The 17904-nt window shown below is 64.6% G+C and overlaps 5 protein-coding genes across 6 annotated transcripts in view; 1 reads left to right on the forward strand and 4 right to left on the reverse strand.

Annotated features, from left to right (window-relative positions):
• The window catches only part of PI4K2A (phosphatidylinositol 4-kinase type 2 alpha), a 6710-nt gene extending 6526 nt beyond the window's left edge, over positions 1-184 (reverse strand). Inside the window, exon 1 of the mRNA XM_039709055.1 lies at positions 14-184. Coding sequence (XP_039564989.1) covers positions 14-184 — 171 coding nt within the window. The remainder of the gene's footprint in view (positions 1-13) is intronic.
• A 465-nt stretch (positions 185-649) lies between these two features.
• MORN4 (MORN repeat containing 4) lies at positions 650-4201 on the forward strand. Its single transcript, XM_039709415.1, has 5 exons — positions 650-806; positions 2190-2287; positions 2553-2667; positions 2753-2862; positions 2979-4201. The coding sequence occupies exons 2-5, from the start codon at positions 2221-2223 to the stop codon at positions 3125-3127; spliced, it is 441 nt and encodes a 146-aa protein (XP_039565349.1). The 5' UTR covers positions 650-806; positions 2190-2220; the 3' UTR covers positions 3128-4201.
• A 71-nt stretch (positions 4202-4272) lies between these two features.
• HOGA1 (4-hydroxy-2-oxoglutarate aldolase 1) lies at positions 4273-7213 on the reverse strand. Its single transcript, XM_039709405.1, has 7 exons — positions 6850-7213; positions 6137-6265; positions 5932-6059; positions 5703-5837; positions 5434-5530; positions 5180-5313; positions 4273-4673 (listed from the first exon to the last, which is right to left on the reverse strand). The coding sequence occupies exons 1-7, from the start codon at positions 7196-7198 to the stop codon at positions 4524-4526; spliced, it is 1122 nt and encodes a 373-aa protein (XP_039565339.1). The 5' UTR covers positions 7199-7213; the 3' UTR covers positions 4273-4523.
• Positions 7214-7886: 673 nt separating this feature from the next.
• Positions 7887-11636, reverse strand: ANKRD2 (ankyrin repeat domain 2). Its single transcript, XM_039709404.1, has 9 exons — positions 10417-11636; positions 9915-10028; positions 9674-9835; positions 9381-9488; positions 9103-9201; positions 8775-8873; positions 8548-8646; positions 8175-8273; positions 7887-8085 (listed from the first exon to the last, which is right to left on the reverse strand). The coding sequence occupies exons 1-9, from the start codon at positions 10783-10785 to the stop codon at positions 7981-7983; spliced, it is 1254 nt and encodes a 417-aa protein (XP_039565338.1). The 5' UTR covers positions 10786-11636; the 3' UTR covers positions 7887-7980.
• A 166-nt stretch (positions 11637-11802) lies between these two features.
• On the reverse strand, positions 11803-16799 carry UBTD1 (ubiquitin domain containing 1). Of its 2 annotated transcripts, none has more exons than XM_039709412.1 (3): positions 16714-16799; positions 12857-13084; positions 11803-12629 (listed from the first exon to the last, which is right to left on the reverse strand). In XM_039709412.1, exons 1-3 carry the CDS (start codon positions 16781-16783, stop codon positions 12244-12246), a joined length of 684 nt encoding a protein of 227 aa, XP_039565346.1. In that variant the 5' UTR covers positions 16784-16799; the 3' UTR covers positions 11803-12243. The 2 variants fall into 2 exon arrangements, with proteins under 2 accessions (XP_039565346.1, XP_039565347.1); XM_039709413.1 differs by lacking the exon at positions 16714-16799 and adding an exon at positions 16030-16240.
• Between the last annotated feature and the right edge of the window lie 1105 nt (positions 16800-17904).

Here is a 17904-nt window from a genome sequence, read left to right on the forward strand (position 1 = left end):
TCTCCGGCGACACCAGCGGGCTCGTCTCGTCCACCGCGCCGCCCGCCCGGCCCCGCCGCGCCGCTGCCGCCGCTTCCGCTTCCGCCCGCGTCACCGCGCCCCCGGGGCTGCTCCGCCCCCCGCCGCACCCCATTGGCTGCTCCGCCCCGGGCCGCGCCACCTCCGGCCCGGCGGCCGCGGACATGGCACCGCTGGGGCTAGATCAGGAGCTCTCGGGCCTCGAACCGCTCGTTCGGGAAGGCCAGCGTGTCTTTGCCTCCCGTACACCCGCCGCGCCCCCGGGGCTGCTCCGCCCCCCGCCGCACCCCATTGGCTGCTCCGCCCCGGGCCGCGCCACCTCCGGCCCGGCGGCCGCGGACATGGCACCGCTGGGGCTAGATCAGGAGCTCTCGGGCCTCGAACCGCTCGTTCGGGAGCCCAGCGTGTCTTTGCCTCCCGTACACCCGCGCCGTGGCGGCTGGCGCCGGTGCCCTACACAAAGATGGACGCTCTGGAGTGGCCGTGCCCATTGCTGCCCTTTACAAAGATGGCGGCAGGGCGAGGGCGCTGCCCCTCTGCAGCCACTCCCGCGGGGGCGAGCTCCTTGCCCCACACAAAGATGGCGACCGGCGAGGGCGTGCTGCGCAGCTGGCCAATGAACAGCCGCGTTGCTAGCGGTTGCCATGGAAACAGCCAACGGCGAGTGGGGATGGACGCTGGCGGCGAGGCACCGCCCGGCGGGGCGGGGTGCTGGCAGGGGCGGTGGCGGCCGCCGCCCCTCGGCGGGCCGTGGTGGGCAGCGGTGCGGGCGGACAGCGCGGAGCCAGGTGAGCGCGGGCCGCGGGTCCCTGCGCCGCCCGCCCCGCTCCTGGGCGCGCCCCGGGCCCGTGAGCATCGCCACGCGCTCCCGGTGCTGGGGCGCGCGTGTGTCAGCCGTGGGTGCATGAACACGCCGGGGTGCGGGTGCACGGACACGGCGGGGTGCGGATGGGCGCTCACGGGAGCAGAGACACGAGGGGATACCGACACAGCGGGGTGCGGGTGCCTCGCCCGGGGGCCCGGGGTGTGCGGCTCACGGGGCCGTGCCCCCGGCCGCCGCGCGGTCCGGGCTGCGCTGGGCTGCCCCTCCCTGCGGCGGGCTGAAGAGCTCGTGGGGCGCTGTCCCCCGCGTGAAGTGTCCCTGGCCGTGCCGCCGCCCGCCGCAGCACCCTCTCCTGCGCCTGGGCAGGCTGCGGGCTGGGAGCCGGCGCTCCGCTCCCTCCCATCAGCAGCAGGGAGCACTGTTCAGCCTCGGCTGGGGCCGCTGCTCCGCACACAAAGCCCCGGCGAGTTCCTGTTTTGCTCCTGCTGGGTCTTGCGGTCCAGTAGCCGCCTCTTGGGGGATGCTCTGTAAGCGGCTGGACCCCGCCTGGATGCTGGGAGCCCCTTCCCACCGCTGGCACTGCCGGAGCTGCGCCGGCAGCTGCTGGAGAGGCAGCGCCCAGCCCACCCGCGGGGCTGTCTCTGTTCTGGTGCCTTCCTGCGTGCTGGGGAGCGCTGTGCTGCGTGGCAGGGCTCTGAGGTGTACAGGGCTCTAGGAGATGCTTGCTGGTGGCAGGGAGATTTGCAAAGCCTGGGTAGCCGAGCAGAGCCCCAGGATCCTATCTCTGCTGTCCCTCTTGGGAGGAGTGTCCTCTCATCCCTGGGGGTGAACTGCGTCTGCCCATTCTTGATGCTGAATCCAGAAACCCCACAAGCTCTCTCCTCACTCTCCTGAGGAACTGCTACTGAACGCAATGCAGAAAATCCATCTCCTCTCCAAAACGTTTGTTTCTGTCGGGAACAAAGCTGAGAGTGGCTCCTGGCCTGAGCCTGCACAGTGCAGGACCTCTGGGGTTCTGCTGGAGTGCCATGACGGAGGCAGCCAGTTCGTGCCACACTCCTCTTCCTGCCACTCACTCACATTTCACAGGGCTGTGACCCCCGTGGGCTCACATCTCCCCGAGCCCTGCAGTGGGGCGGGCAGCAACCCGAACCTGGCGGCTGGGGTTTCAGAGCCTGGGCAGGGCAGCTGTGCTCCTGGGCTCACCTCCTCCTCATGTGTGCTGTGCCCTGGCAGAGCTGTCCCCAGGGCAGACAGGCTCCTCTCTGCCAGCTGAGAGGATGCAAGGGCTCTGGGCAAGCCCAGCTGCTCTCCCTGCCCAGCAGCTCTCTGTGCCTCCCCCTGGCAGCTCTCGTCCTGCTGTGCTGGAGGCTGTTGCCATGACCCTCACCAAAGGCTCCTTCACCTACTCCAACGGGGAGGAGTACCGTGGCGAGTGGAAAGAAGGTGAGATGAGGCAGGAGGGAACGGTGCCACCGTGCTGGGGGACACCTCTGCCCAGCCCCAGGCTGGGGCAGGTCCCGCCTCTGCCCAGTGCTGCCCATTTCTGCTGTCACCTAGGTCGCACGGCGAGTGGAAAGAAGGTGAGATGTGGCAGGAGGGAACGGTGCCACCATGCTGGGGGACAAGCAAACCCCACACCTCTGCCCAGCCCCACGCTGGGGCAGGTCCACACCTCTGCCCAGTGCTGCCCATTTCTGCTGTCACCTAGGTCGCAGGCACGGCATCGGCCAGCTGACGTTTGCGGATGGCACTGCTTACGTGGGGCACTTTGAGAACGGGCTCTTCCACGGCTGCGGCGTGCTCACCTTCTCCGATGGCTCCAGGTGGGCACGGCGCTCCTGCCTACGCCTCCCCGGGCATTCCCCCTTGCCGCGGGGAGCTGCTGCCTCAGGAGACCCTCCCGCACAGGTACGAGGGGGAGTTTGTGCAGGGCAAGTTCAATGGCGTCGGAGTCTTCACGCGCTGTGACAACATGACCTTTGAGGGCGAGTTCAAAGGCGGGCGCGTGTACGGCTTCGGTGAGTGCTGCACGGCCCCTGCTCAGCACAGCCCCTTCCAGCATCTCCCGCTCCATCCCTCCTTCCCTGGCCCCATCCCTGCCTCCTCACTGCCAGCCCTTGCCTCCCCTCCCCAGGTCTCCTGACCTTCCCTGATGGCTCGCACGGCGTGCCCCGCAATGAGGGCTTCTTTGAGAACAACAAGCTGCTGCGGCGGGAGAAATGCACGGCCATCATCCAGAGGGCCCAGGGCGCCTCCAAGTCTGCCCACAGCCTGACAGCGTGATGTCATGCCCTCCCACCAGAGCAGGGACCCCCCTACTTGGGCGCTGGCTGGCCCTGCAGAAGGGATGTGGCACTGCTGGGTGCCTCCCTGCCCTTCGGCCCCTCCAAGCATCCTCCTGCCAAGCCCCTGCGCTGGAGGGGATGGGACCCTCCGCTCTCCACCCAAGTGCCCTGGGGCAGCCGTGGTGCCTTCTCTTTCTGGCTGTAGCCCTGGCACCTGCTGGAGCAGCAGAAGGACAGGGGTTTGGCCCCTCTTCCCCCCAGGAAGACTGTGGACCACTACAGCTGCTAGCCAGCTGCAGAGGATGGAGCAGAGGGGTAGAGGCTGGTCCCTGACCCCACTGCCAGGGTGCCTTGGCTGGAAGCTGCTGACTGAACCACATACCCCCAGAGGGGCAGCTCCTGGCTCACTTTGTTGGCCTGGTCCTGGAGGCAGGGTGGGCACCCCGGGCAGGCTGTGGCCTGCACGCTCAGCTCTGGGCGACGGGCCATCCCTCTGCATGCCCAGGGTACGGTGACACTGTGTCCCCAAGGAACCCAACCTGCTCTAAGGGCCAGCCAAGGGGCTGCGTCCCCCTCATCCCTGTGCCAATCCACCCATCCACCCACTGCCTTGGGGACATCAGCAGCAGCATCCCCACCAAGAGCGACTGGGGAATGCCCAGCCTGGCACATGGCTGGTGGAGGATGGTAGCAATGGGGAGCAAGGAGAAGGGTCAGCTGGAGCCCGGAATGAGGCACGTGAGCAGGGCTGCATGGAGTGCCAGGGCTGGAGCAGGAGGCCTGGGCAGGGCGGGGATAGAGGTGCAGTGAAGGGGCAGGCAGGGGGCACACAGTTCCCCATTTTGCCCCCCACAGGCGTCCTTCACCTCCCCACTGCATGCTCACCTTGGCCCCCGGTGCGGTCTGGCTGGCCCTGGCACAGGGGTCCCGGCAGCCCTCACTGCCCAGTGCAGGCTCCAGGGGCCGTGCCCTCCCTGCCAGGCTCTGCCCGCACCGGGTCCCGTGCCTTGCTGTGACCCTGCCTTGTGCTGCTGCCTGCACGGGCCTCAGCTCAGTAAACCATGTTGCCAAACACCTGTGCCATGTCTTTTTTGCTGGGAGCAGGGATGGCACGGGGGCCTTGCACAGACAGGACTGCAGACACAAAGAGGGGACTGCAGGTTTATTCATGGCACAAGGATCCACCCCTCCCCAGGAGAAGACAACAGGTCCCTGGGAGCTGGCAGGGCTGCAGGCTGGCCTGGGGTTGCCCTCCTCTACCCAGTCTAGCCCTGTCCAACAGGGAAGAGTAACATGGCAGCCCTCTCCTGGCCACCTCCCAGCATCCCCAGAATGTCCCCAGTTCCCTGACTCCTGTACCTTCCCAGTGCGAGAAGGGGCAGATGGAGAACACCTCACAACCAGCCATTGGCACTGAAGGTGCTCCTCAGCTCTTCAACCTGGGCAGGGCTCAGAGGGGCCAGGGGTGCTCGGCAGGGCCCTCCGTAGTAGCCAAACCACTCCATGGCCTTCTTCAGCCCCGGGACCCCAAACCGGCGGGTGACCTGTGGGAGGGAGGGCGTGGAGGCTCTCTGGGCTCTGCTGTGCTTTGCTTGCCATCACTCCTGTCCTCGCCACGTGGGGCTGCCAGGCTGGCAGGGTGTGAGCTGGCTGCAGCACCCCATGAAGAGCCCACTGTGGGGTGGGGGCAGAGCACACCCACACAGGACTCCACACGGGAGCTCTGTGGCACTTTGGGCTCTGCAGCAGGGACAGGCCAGTCCACAGTGGGTTGAGGGGCCCAGGAAGGACCAGCTCTTCCCCCACACATACTGCTGCTATAAATAGCCAGCAAGGCTCTGCATGACGGAGGGTCATGCAGTGCCCGGTGCCAGTGGACAAGCTGTTCCTTAACGTGACAGGGCTGGCACTTCCCACCTTCTCACCTCCAGCCTGTCTTGGCTCCTGTCGCCCTGAACCACCCCTCCACCCCCTGCAGCCCAAGGGACTCCCATTCTTTGCCTCTGTCATGGCCTGGCACGCCCTCCCCTCAGCATCCCGGCCTGCTCACCGCTGTGTTGGGCTCAATGAGGCGGTGCTGCAGGTCACGGGCCTCCTGCCACTGGCCCCTGCGGCACAGCCGGTCCAGCTGACACAGTGGGTCACCCAGAACATTGGCGAGGGCACACACACCCCCCGAGGCACCTAGAGACACCAGGACACGTTGGCAGCCAGCTCAGCATGCTGTGCCTAGCCAGCACCTCCCGGTCTCTCACTGCCTCCCCCTGCCAGTGTCCCCAGCCAGGGATGGGCAGCTGCACTCACCCACAGCGTAGCTGGCCAGCAGGAAGCCAGCTGATCCTGCCAGCACCTGGAAATCCTCCTTCCTTGTCTTGTGGACCATCAGCCCCATGCGGGTGATCTGGGGAGAGACATGCTGTGCCCTGGGGCAGGCATCACCCAGCCCCCCTTGCTGCAGGGTGCCTGCTGGCAGCCCTGGGGTCCCGGGAAGGGCTGCAAGTCCCAGCTCCCCATTCCCAGCTTAGGTCCATGTTTGGTGCTAGGCAGCCCTGGGAAAGTCCTGCCCCACTCACGTCGCCACCGCTGTCCTTGATCCCAATGATGTTTGGGTGCTGAGCCAAGGTGATGACAGCCTCCATGGGCAGGTCCAGGCCGGTGTTGGCAGGGACACTGTACAGCACCACAGGGATGGGGGATGCGTCGCCAACCTGCAGGCAGCCAGGCAGATTTCAGTAGCTGGGGACACACTGGATGTGTGTAACCTGCTGCCCCAGCTGCTGGCAGGCGCTGGACACGGCTCACCTCCGTGTAGTGATGGATCAGGGCAGCAGCGGTCATGGCCCCCCGGTAATAGCAGGGTGTCACTACCAGTGCCACGTCAGCCCCCGCCTCTGCCATGCTGACTGTCAGCTCGATGGTGGCCTGGGTGGCTGGGGAGGAGGCAAAGGGTGAGGGGTGCTCCGGGGGGACACACGGCCCCTGCACTGCCCCCCACACAGGCACTCACATTCGCAGCCCGAGCCAGCCAGCAGCAAGCGGTCCCTGGGCAGCGCCCGGCGCACGCAGCTCACCACCTCCACCCTCTCCCGGGATGCCAGGTATGGATACTCCCCGTTGGAGCCCAGCACCACCAGCCCTGGAACACAAACGTGGGGAGGGCAGAGCTCAGGCACAGGAGAGGAGTGCCAGGCCCGTCAGGTATTCGCATTACTGTCACTCCCTTCTTTGCTGCTGGCACCCAGGCAGAGCTCCACAGCCCACAGAGTGCCCTCTCCTGCTTATGTCCTTGCAGTCCCAGCCTCCTGGGCAGAAGAGAGGAGACTCTGGATCATCCTTGTGAGGCTGCAGCCTCCTCTGCAGCTCCTCTCCTATCAATTATCTATCCATCCTTGGCAATTGACAGATACATATCCCAGGAATTTTTGTGTGCATGAAAGTGCATTGCATAACTTCAAGCCTGCAGCTATGAGTGCAGCATGTGTGCAAGCCTGCACATGTGTGGAGTGTGTGTGCAAGCACATGCTGGCGTGTGGTGGGGGTGTGCAAGGACACACTCGTGTGCCTGGGCATGTGCCATGGTGACCCGAGGTGCTGCCAGCCAGGGAGCAAAGTCCAGCTAGAGGCTGAGCACCCTTGGGGAGCTGGCAGGCTGCCGCACAGCCTCTGGGGCAGGCGGGGACCTGGCGGGAGCCTGCCCGAGGAGGATGGGGCAGCGCTTACCTCGGAAAGGGATGGCGGCGTAGCGGCGCAGGTTCCCCTCCAGCTGGGCATAGTCCACCTCCTGCGCGGGCGAGAAAGGGGTGGCGAGCGGTGGGAAGATGCCGCCAAGATTGAAGGAGGGCTCTGACCCCTGCGGGGCGCTGAGCCCCCGGCAGTGCCCGGGAGCTGCCCAGTGCCGAGCCGCCAGGGCAGGCCGGAGGGAGGAGGCGAGGCGGGAGCCGAGTGCCATGGTGGCCGGGCGCTGCCGCCGGCTGCGCTGCCCGCCCCGCCGAGCGCTGTTAATGTTTGACGGGGCACGTGGGGGACCCGCAGCCCTGCTGGGCAGGTGACATGGGGGGTGGTACCGCATGAGCTCAGGATGTTCTTCCCCCTCCAGGAGCTGCCTGCAAGGAGCTCAGCGCCCCTCCAGCTGAGCTTTGGCCACCGCGGCCGTGGCTTTCCCTTCTGCTTGCCAGCCCTGGCAGCCATCCCTCTGCCTCCTACAGGGCTGGGCTGCAAGGCCAGAGAGGGACCCGGCATTGCAAGCAGTCCCAGGGCTTCGGTCAGGGATCACCTGAGCCACCTGTCAGTGTAGGGTCTCCTGTAAACGGGTGAGTGTGAGCACTGCACTCAGCATGTGTGCAGAGGGACCAGCTGTCCCCTGGGGATGGCTACAGCAGGAAAGGCAGAAGGACAAGAAGCCATCCAGCCCTACAGAGTGGCTGTCCAGCATGGGTACAGCTTCTGCTCTTTGGCACAGCCCCAGCCTCCAGCACACCATGGACACAGGCTGAGCTGTCCTCCATGTATTTTTCCTCCCTGAGCTTGCCTAGGTGGGACTTCTAGGACTGTGAGCAATCAGGACTCCTGTAGCAAGGTCCTGCCCTTGGACCACTTGGTGTCACCAATACTTGAGTCCTAGTGATAGAAGGCAGGGCTCATCATGCTGCCAGATAACCCAGCTCCCAGGATAACCCTGCTCCCAGGATAACCCAGCTTCCCCAGGCCCAGCAACGCTGCTGCAGGCTGCCCAACCTGAAAGCCACCTGGAGCCAAACTCTGCTCTTTGCTGACTTTTATTGACACAGACAAGCCTTGTCCGGATCCTGCTCCTTGGAGCTGAGCCCAGCCCCTAGTCCCTGCCTGGTGCCATCATGCAGGGACCTCCATCTCCCCTTGTGGCTGCTCCTTGGTCTCCAGCGCCTGGCGCGTGTCCACCTGCCACTGCTGCACCAGGTCTGTCGGGGTCTTGCCAGCCTGCAAGGGTGGGCAGAGAGAGGCTGGGCACAGGGTGATGCAACAGGGTGGGGCAGCAAATGGCCTCAGTGCTGGCCCCACACACTCACCTCATTCTTGGCCATCATGTCAGCCCCGTGCAGGATCAGCGTTTTGATGATCTTGTAGCGACTGAGCCGTGTGGCATCATGCAGTGCTGTGTCACCTTCCTGAGAGACACAGCTTCACTGGAGATTATGGGCCAGGGACAAGGACCCTCTGCCTGCCCCCAGCACTGCTCCCCAGTCCCCAGCACAGCCATCTCCACACGAATAAAGGGGACTGCTCCTGTCCCAGACCTGGCTGCAGCTGCAACCATCCTGAGGCAGGGATGTGTGTGTCCAGATGTGCCCCTCCGTGGGTGCTGGAAGCCCTCAGAGGGGTCAACAAAGGCAGGGGGATGAGTGTTGCCCCCAGTGATGCCTGCATGGCTGCAGCACTCACCCTGTCTGGGGCATTGATAGCCACCCCGCAGTGGATGAGATGCTCCACAATGTCAAGGTGTCCGGTTCGGGTGGCCACGTGAAGGGGTGTGCTGAGCAGCTTGAGGGGGGATGAGAGGGACATCAGGGGGGATCAGCACCCCCATCTGCTAACCCAGCAGAGGGTCAGCCCTGGTACTCCAGGGTATGCCCCTGGCACAGCCCTATGTCCTGCTCTGCCCTGCTCACCTTGTCCTTCACATTGAGGTCTGCTCCACGATCCTGCAGCAGTTTGACAGCATCCAGGTGCCCACCCCGGCAGGCCCAGTGCACGGCAGTACAGTCCAGCTGGACATACAGTGCTGTGTCATGGTGGGGGACACCCCTACCCTGTGCCTGTCCCCTGCCCCAGCAGGTCCCCATGCTGGAGCTGAAGTGGCAGAGCCCTGCCTGCAGCCACTTCCATGATGGGGACAGCACTGCCCCACTGCAGGGTCCCCAGTCCTGCTGTAGTTCTGGCTGCAACACACCCAGATGCCCAGACCAGCATGCAGCTGGAAGCAGAGTCCAGCCTCACCCGGTCCCTGAAGTCAACAGTGGCCCCACTGTCCAGCAGCTTCTGCAGGATTTCCATGTGTCCCTCCAGCGAGGAGCGGTGCAGGGCTGTGCGGTGGAACTGCGGGACAGGGGGGCACGTTGGAGGACAGATGCATCCTCCCCTGCCCAGTCTGGTTGTACCTCCAGCCCTGTGCCAAGGGTCCCAGCCCTCACCCACGGGCATGGTGGGGCATGGCTGCAGGACTTGGTGGCATGAAACAGGTGGGGGGGACAACCAGTGGCTGCCAGGAATGCTACCTCATCACATGTGTCGGGGGAGCCACCGTCTGCCAGGAACTTCTCGATGACGTGCATCTTGCCCTGGACAGCGGCTCGCAGGAAGGTCTCTGGCTCCACAGGCCCGTCCTGGCAATGGCACAGGCTCAGGGCTGGGGCAGCACAGGGGTGCAGGAGAGGGGACAACATGGGGGCCCCCCGCCCTGCTTCCCCAGGTAGGTCTCTGAGTGGCAGGGTGACCCAAGGGCTGGCCTGTGGGTGGTCCAGCCCCTCTCCCAGCAGCCCCCTCCCACACCGTGGAACCCCTGACGTACAATCTCCAGGGGCTCAGGTGGTGGGGTGGGCTCAGGGGTGGCTGCCCGCTCTGCGCGGCGCTGCCGGCGCTGCTTGCGGAGCTCGATGAGTCGTTGGATGCTCCCCACATCGATGATCTCCCGCCTCAGATCCACTGAACTCCTCCGCACCTTCTCCTGGCCCTGGTGAGCACACCCAGCGCCCCGTTTGACTCGTCTGTGACCAGCCACCCCGGGCCACCCTGTGCCCCAGCCCACTCACCTTGATGGCCTCAAGGCCCCAGTTCCTGGGCCCACAGCGTTTCTCCTCCTCCAGATCGGGTGTGTTCATCCGCTCCACGGCCGGCGGCTCCCGAGCTCCATCCCCTTTGAGTTTCTGCACAGGCACAGCGGGTGCTGCATGGTCTTGTCTGGGCACAGGGCAGCCCCACTGCCTCCGTCCTCAGCCTGCCGGGGAAGGTGGCTCTGGGCATGGCTCCACTCGCTGCTGAGGTCTGTGGGGTGCTTGGCAGCCCTTGGGCTTGCGCTTGCCTGCCCACCCTGCTTGGCAAGCCGGGCACCTGCCGGCTGCTCAGTTCTGCCCCATGGGCTAGAGCTGCCGGGTTGGGAACTTGATCCCCCTGAGAGCCCTTGGACACCTTCATACATCCCCCAGGATGGCAAGGTCGGTGCCAGCCTCCTCACATCCGAGTCCCTAAGGATGGACAGAGTACAATGGGGTTCCTACTACAGCCCAGGAAGGTTCCCCTGCCCTATGGACCCACCTCCTCCTTCTCCTCCTCTGCCAGCTTCTGCTCGATGAGCTCCTTGGCCCGTTCCACATCCAGCTCCATGTCTGCCTGCAGTGCACAGTCCTGTGCAGGATGTGTCCTCTTCTCCTTGCTGCCACGGGCAGGGAGTTCCCAGCCTGGCTCCTGGTGCTGCCGGTGGCTTTGCTGGCCGTGGGGCTTTATGCTGCTGGCCCCTCTGTCCCACAGCCCAAGGGCACCAACAGCTGTGGCTGCTCCACATGACTGGGGCAGCTTTGCCATGAGCTCACCCTCCTGCTTTCTGCCCTGACTCACCTCTCCAGCCCCACACCCTCTTAAAGAGACCCCCCCCCACACACACACACCCTGGGTTGACCAGGACATCTGTGCTCGTTATGGGGAGCTGCAGTGTGCAGAACCTGTGACAGCCAGTCAGGAGAGGCTCAGCAGAACAGGGACATGATCCAGGGTCATCCCACAGGCATGGCACCTATGCTTGTGCCATGCAGCCTGGGCAAGCAAGATGCTCCCATCTCTGTCCCATCAGATGCTGCTGCAGCCACCAACATTGCCCAAGGTTCCCTGGCACCTTGGGCAGGGTGGGGGCCTGAGGGTACCTGCCCACCCTAAATGGAGGCAATGGGACCCCTGAAGTCTCTCAGCCAGCAGCAGGCAGCACGGGCTGCCAGGAGTCACGGCCCCTCCATGCTGCTTTAGAGGATGACCTCAGGTGTGGAACATTCTGAGCAGCCCTGCCAGGGTCCCCGAGGCTGCCTGGCCCCCCCCACAGCACATGGCAGCCTGGCAGCAGGAGACTGCCTCACGTGGGGCCAACAGGCAGAGCCCGCAGCTATTCCCGGCAGCAGGAACATTGTTCAACCCTCCTGAGAACTTCCCCCTTGTAAGATGAGGCCAACACTGCCTTGTGCCGGGACAGTTAATGCGCTGGGCACCGACCTGGGGGAGGGACAGGCAGCTACACGTCACTGCTACCCTCCTGGGCAGTTCCCAGGGCCATCCTTGGGTGCCCTGTCCCAGGGGTGTGACAGCTCCCAGAGCAGAAGGACTATTTTCATCAGGGCAGGTCACGGTGGTCATGAAGGTAGCCTTGGGACTGTTCCCCTCCACAGACTGTCCCATCTAGCTCAAGGGCAGACACAAGCTTAAACCTCCAGAGGGGAAGCACCAGGAAAGGGAGGTGGCAACCCACACTAAGAAGCAGCTGGAATGACAATGGGACAATGCAGGGGAGGGGGTCCTGGCAAGCAAACAGCCAGGGCGGGCAGGACAGGGTCAGGGTGGCACTAGGGAGCAGAGCTGGGGTGTCCAGGCTACCCCTGACCACCCTGTGCCCATTCTGACATGGGAGCAGATACAGGACAGTCACAGGGACCTCATGGCTATGGGTTACAGCCCTCTCCAGCCTGTCCCCAAGGCCAGAGGAAGGATGAAAAGGCTTTATTGATAAATACAGACTATGTACAGAGGGGAGACATCTCCACCCAGCCCAGCACCCCACGGGTCTCCTGGCCAGGGGGAAGCCAGAGCCCAGTGGGTCACAGCCTCTCCCTGCCGGCACAGCCTGGCAGAGGAGCCCCAGCCCCAGAGACATTTGGTCTTGAACTCCTTCAGCAAACACGGCGCCTGCCCGTGTCCCCGGCCAAGGGGAGCCACCGTGGTGGCACAGCCCCATGCAGACCGTCCTGGGGGGATCACCTGTGTGGCAGCCTCAGGGGGGAGCAGGAGCAGCTCCGGATGGGTCAGAACACAGCACAGGGAATCCCCAGAGGTGCCGCTGTCCCCCAGCCCCCTGTCCTCTCCCCTCAACCAGCAGGGGGTGGCTCAGTTCCTGGGTGGAAGGGGCTGGTTGACAATCACTTGCACAACAAAATCCTTCTGGATCTTGGTCTCCTGCAGTCGTGTGCGGTCAGTGAGCAGCTTGCCTGAGAAGAACCAGCGCTGCCAGGCCAGGTCAATGCCCTCCTGCGCCTGCAGCTGCTTCTTCAGCTGCCCGATGGTGTCACTCATGCTGGCGCTGAGGCGCAGGTCCTTGCCGGTGGAGAGGCGCACCTTGAGGGTGAACTCGCGGCGCGCGTTGGGCGGAGGCTCGGCCGGCTCCAGCGCCTCCTCCTCGCTCCGCTCCAGGATCAGGTTGACGGGGGGTGCAAGGCAGTAGACGGGCAGCTGGTAGCGGTTGCCCAGCTCATCATAGCACTCCGTCAGGGACCCTGGGGACAGCAGGATAAGACACTAAGGGTGGGAATCCCCATGGACCACTCAAATGGGGACAGGGCCACCTCAAGCAGCATGGCACAGCCTGCCTTTCTCGCCTCAGCTGGGCTGAGCTCTGGATGGCAGGTGGGACCCCCTTTCCACTCCAGCCTGGGACCCCCATGTGCCCAGATATGGGGCACTCAGCACACAGCCCACCCAAACACCCAGTGCTGACCCTCACCATGGGGCAGGGTGATGCTGGCTCCATCGAGGATGGCCTGGGCCAGGCTGTGGTCATTGGCTTCTACAGCGTAGGCAGCTGCCTTCAGGGCATCCCAGATCTCCTTGCGGCCTTCGAAGGCTGGTGCAGTGTCCCAAAACTCGTCCCGCTTGCTGCGCAGCTGCCCGTCTGTCATGGGGTAGTCACTCTTCCACTTGGGACACTCCTTCTTCAGGGGCTCATTGCGGCCTGCAGAGGGGGGATATTCAGCCAAAGGTCAGGGTTTCCCCTCGGGTCCTCAGCCCCCCACCTCCCCACGACCACAGGTTCTTCCTGAGGACCTCCTGCACCCCAGCAAGGGTCTGGGGATCACCCTGTCCAGTGAACAACAGCCCGCAGTGTAGCCAGGGGTGACTGGCCTAAGCAAGCCTGGCCCAAGATCCCACTGGCCCCACAGCAGTTGCTCCCCCAAGTGACACACTTTGCCCCAGGGGGACAAGGGCTCTTGCTTCCTTGCTTGGGGGACCAGCCACTGCCCCGTAGGGTAGTCACAGGGCCTCGGGGCCCTTTGAGGCAGCACAGTATTTATAGCTTGGGGAATTAGCCAGGAAATAAGCTGGTGAGTCGGAACGAGAAGGGGATTACAAAGGCTGAGCTGCAGCAAAGGGGGGTCAGGACTTCACTGTTCCCTCTGCCCACCTCGGGATGACAGAGACCAGCTGCAGGCAAGACAGCAGGCACACAACGTCCCGGGCATCAGAGGGACAGAGGGCATCACTGCCAGACTGCAGGTGCTCCAGCAACGGGCTGAACCAGCCCCTAGCCACATCCCCACAGACCTGCAGCAGCCAGCATTGCCCAGGGATCTGAGCCACCCCAGTGCCAGTCCCAGATCACCATGCCCTCATTATACTGGGCTGTGGCCCTGTGGGAACAGCCCTGTCCCATCGGTCCCACAGCCAGGCCGGACACGTGGGGCAGGAAGGAGTTGTTGTCACTCCCAGCTGAGCTGGGGACAATGAATGATAACACCTCCTTCCTGTCACCCCCCTCCCTGAGCTGGCCAGGCAGCACCCCTCCTCTGGGGACAGGATGAGGGGAAAGTGAGGCTCCAGCTGGGCAGGAAGATGCCAGTGCCCACACAGCATCCTGCCAGGCAAGGTAATGCCACACACCCCAGCCACTGGAGACAGCCACCACTGCCAGCTGTGGGCTGAGCCGAGTTCCCCAGGCAGCTGCTCCTGAGCAAGGGTGTGCTGACACACAGCACTCCACGTCCTTTTTGATTGCACCGGCCCTGCCTCACCCCTGGAGCCAGTACAGCATCTCTTCCCAGCCAGCACCCACCTCAGGGGTCCCCAGGGGGCACAGGTGCTCCGCTAGCCCAGGGCTGGGCACCCAGCATCCCCGGCAGGCAGCATCCTGCCCTCATCCCTGGAGCAGCAAGGGCAGCCGGCTGCAGCCAGCGCTGCCGATTCAGCAGTCACGGTGCTGGGCCAGAGGGATTTGCAGCACCACAGGACACGGCAAGGTCAGAGGCAACACCTGCCCCAGGAGGGCAGCGGAGAAGTGTCCTGAAGCCAGCCTGAAGGACATGTCTGGGATCATGTCCCTGCACTGCTATGGCCATCAGGCTGGGGCTCATGTTCTCACAGCCAGGACTCCAGGCCAGCACTCCCAGCACCATTCCCCCAGCTCTGCTTGCAACAAAGGGAAGAGGCTGGCCCAGGAGAGGCAGCAGGACTGGAGCTGTGGGGGTCAGCTGTGGCAGAGACAGACTGTGGCTGCCTCGTGTGTACAGACATGCCCAGCAGCCTTGCCCAGGTAGGCAGGGGCTTAAGCCTAGTCTATTTATTGCTACCACCCAGCTGGGCCTGCACCTTCTAATCACCTCCTGCTGCTCTATTCCGAGCCCCTTGTGCAACTCTCCACGGCAGCACCACCAGACAGGTCCATCCGCTCGCTGTGCCCGGACTCGAGCCAACAGGATCTGGCTGGCAGCCTGCTGCCTCCTGCCCCGTGCCTGCAGCACCCTGCCCGTGGCTCAGCCCCCGCCGTGCCCTGCTGAGGGACCCCCAGGCAGGAGGATGTGACCCAAGGCCCTCCCTGCCCTGGGCTTGCTCCCTGCCCGCAGGAGCCTTAGGCAGCCCCAGCTGGCAGCTCCTGGAGGCCCCAGAGAAGATGTCAGCCAGAAGGCAGCAGTGCTGGCTGGTCCACTCCCGAGCCAGGCAGGGAGTCCACTCAGCGTGCCATGGGCATCCCCAGCTCCTGCTGTGCTAAGCTGGCCACCCCAGGGACAATACTGTCACCTGCTGCCGGGAGCCCTGGAAGGATCTCTGCACAGGGGGTCACAACAAGCCCCAGCCGGGGCAGGAGCTGGCCAGGCAGGGGGGCTGCTCAGCAGCCCCTGTGGCAGCAGAGCTGTGCAGGCAGAGCACCCCTCCCTGCTGAGGGCAGGTGCTCATGTACTGGGACCTGCTGGCGCAGGGCAGTGTCCCCACAGTGCTGGGGAGAGCAGCTGTAGCCTTGCTTCATCCCCCACCACCTGCTGAGCAGCTGCCATGGGCTGGTGGGACCATGCAAGCAAAGGCAGGAAGCAGCCAGGGCACCTGGCACAAGGGACAGCCCCACTCTCCCAGGAAGGGACATCCTGGAAGAAAGCAGCAGCAGCAAATGCCAGCAGCATACCAGGAAGAGACCATGACCCATCCCAGGAGAGCAAGTGGGGATGACAATACAGGGTCTGCAGCCAGCTGTTGCCTGGCACGGGAGGAGATCACACAGACCCAGATGTTGGGATCTGATCCCACCCCCCATCACAGCAGCCTGAGCCACAAGGCAATGGCCCCACATCCCCCCAGGCTGAGGGGACAGTCAGCCAGGAAGCCCAGACCTCAGTGATACCCGCAGGAAGGCACTCCTGGGGGGCAAAGTGAGTCGGGGTGGGGGAGCTGCCACCCCAATCCATCCCAGCAGGGCATCCCCGGGGCAGGCTGGCACGCCTGGGGGCGGCTGCCCACGGCACCCCGCACGTGGTGCCGGATGGCGAGCACCGTCCCACGGAAAACGCCCTTCCCTGCTGCCTCCCTCATCCCAGCTGCAGGCGAGGGCCGCGGCGTCCCGTCCCGGGCACACGCTTCCTGCCCCTCCTCTCCCGCCGCCCACTACCGCTCTGCCATAAACACGGTAATTACCGGCTGCGGCGGCACCGGCCGGGGAGGCGGCAGGGGAAAGGCGTGATTCATCCTACCAGCCCACGGCTTCTCCGCCAAAGTCCGCCGTACCATCCCCGCGGCCCCCGGGACCTCCGGCGCGGCATCACGGGGAAGCGCCTCACGGCAGCCGGGTGTTCGGTACCGTAACTCCGGGGGCTGCACCAGCCCCGCCGCTGCCTGCCCTAGCCGCCCCTGCCGAGGCCCCGGGGCAGCGCGGACGCGGCGGTGCCCCCGGGCAGCCGCACGGGACGGCGGGCAGGCAGCACCCTCCGCTAGCAGCACCCTGCCGAGCCCGGACCGGGGCACCCGCGCCCCGCAGTCCTCCCCGGACAGCGCTGCCCGGGAGGAGCCGGGAGCGGGCAGGGCTCGGCGGGACGCGCCGCGCGCCCCAGCCCTGACCCCGCACAGCCCCGGGGCACCGGGACGGCAGCCGCCGCTCCCGTCCGCTCCCGAGGCCGCGCACCGCGCCGGGCTCCCCGGGCTCCGGGAACCCTGAGAGCACCGAGCGGCTCCTGGGGCTGTACGAGGGGGAGCTGTCCCGTGGCGGACTGCGCCCCTCCGGTGCCCACGTTCCTCCCGCGCCACCCCCGGGGGGACACGGGACCCCCCCCACTCCAGTGCCCGCGATCGCGGGGCAGCCCAGCCCGGACGACCCTCGCTCACCGGCTCGCTTGCGGGTGTTGCCGCCGGCGGCGGGCCGCTCCCGGCGCTGCCGCCCCACGCAGCCGCCCATGGCGGGGCCGAGCGGCACGGCGGGTGGTGGCGGTGCGGGGAGGGCTCTGGGAGGAAGCGTGGGGCTGCGGGGCAGGGCCGGGCCGGGCCGGGCCGGGCGCGGGACAGAGCGTGTCTGTGCGTTGTGAGGCTGCCGTGCGAAGCAGCGCACGTGGGAATGGGTAGGGCAGGGCCCGGAGCTGCCGAGGAGCGGCGCGGTAGGAGCGGGACAGCCGCGGGCTGAGGGGCTCCAGGGCCAGGCAGCTGTGGGTGGCACAGAAAGCGACAGTGCCACCGGAGCTCATGGCCTTGCCGAGGCACCGTGGGAGGTGATGGCTGCAGACTACCCCCACTGTAGTTTCTCCTCCTTTCTTAGCTTTGGCATTTGTTTTCATAGGATAATTTATCCTTCTCGGAACAGCAGTTGACTGTTGCATTAGGGAAGCTGCAGCTTCAGGAATGTGTCTTTCTAAGGCTAAGGTGATATTTTTGTGTGTAGGCAGTGGCTTCAGCGTGTTTCAGGAAGGAACTCGGGGAGCTGAGAAGGGCTGTTGTTGACTTGCATTACACACACAGGTAGCTGCTAGACCTTCCCAAGGCCTGATGGCTTGTGAACTGCTATGTAGTGTCTGGGTGATGAGATGAGCTGGCAAAACAGAAAGCTAACCCAGTGGCCCATGTTACACTGAGTGAAGAAAGTGCCAAGGAAATTTGGAGGGATTCACTAAACTATGTGACATTCAGGTTGTTGCAGAAGGGTTACACAGTCTCTGACATATTTAGAATATACGTGGGGAAGGATACCCTTACAACTGCTGCTGTCACCTGATGTCAGTCATGTCACAGAAGTGCCTGCAGAAAGCTTTGTCAACCCAGTGGCCCATGTAACACAGAGTGAAGAAAGTGCCAAGGAAATTTGGAGGGATTCACTAAACTATGTGACATTCAGGTTGTTGCAGAAGGGTTACACAGTCTCTGACATATTTAGAATATACGTGGGGAAGGATACCCTTACAACTGCTGCTGTCACCTGATGTCAGTCATGTCACAGAAGTGCCTGCAGAAAGCTTTGTCTCTTGTAAGATGTACAAAGAGAATTGCTCCCCTCTTGCTCCTCCCAGCTCTTTTCAGCCGTGTGGCTCT

Source organism: Passer montanus, unplaced genomic scaffold (genome assembly GCF_014805655.1).
Source record: "Passer montanus isolate IOZ18808 unplaced genomic scaffold, ASM1480565v1 scaffold21, whole genome shotgun sequence".
Lineage (NCBI taxonomy): Eukaryota > Metazoa > Chordata > Aves > Passeriformes > Passeridae > Passer > Passer montanus.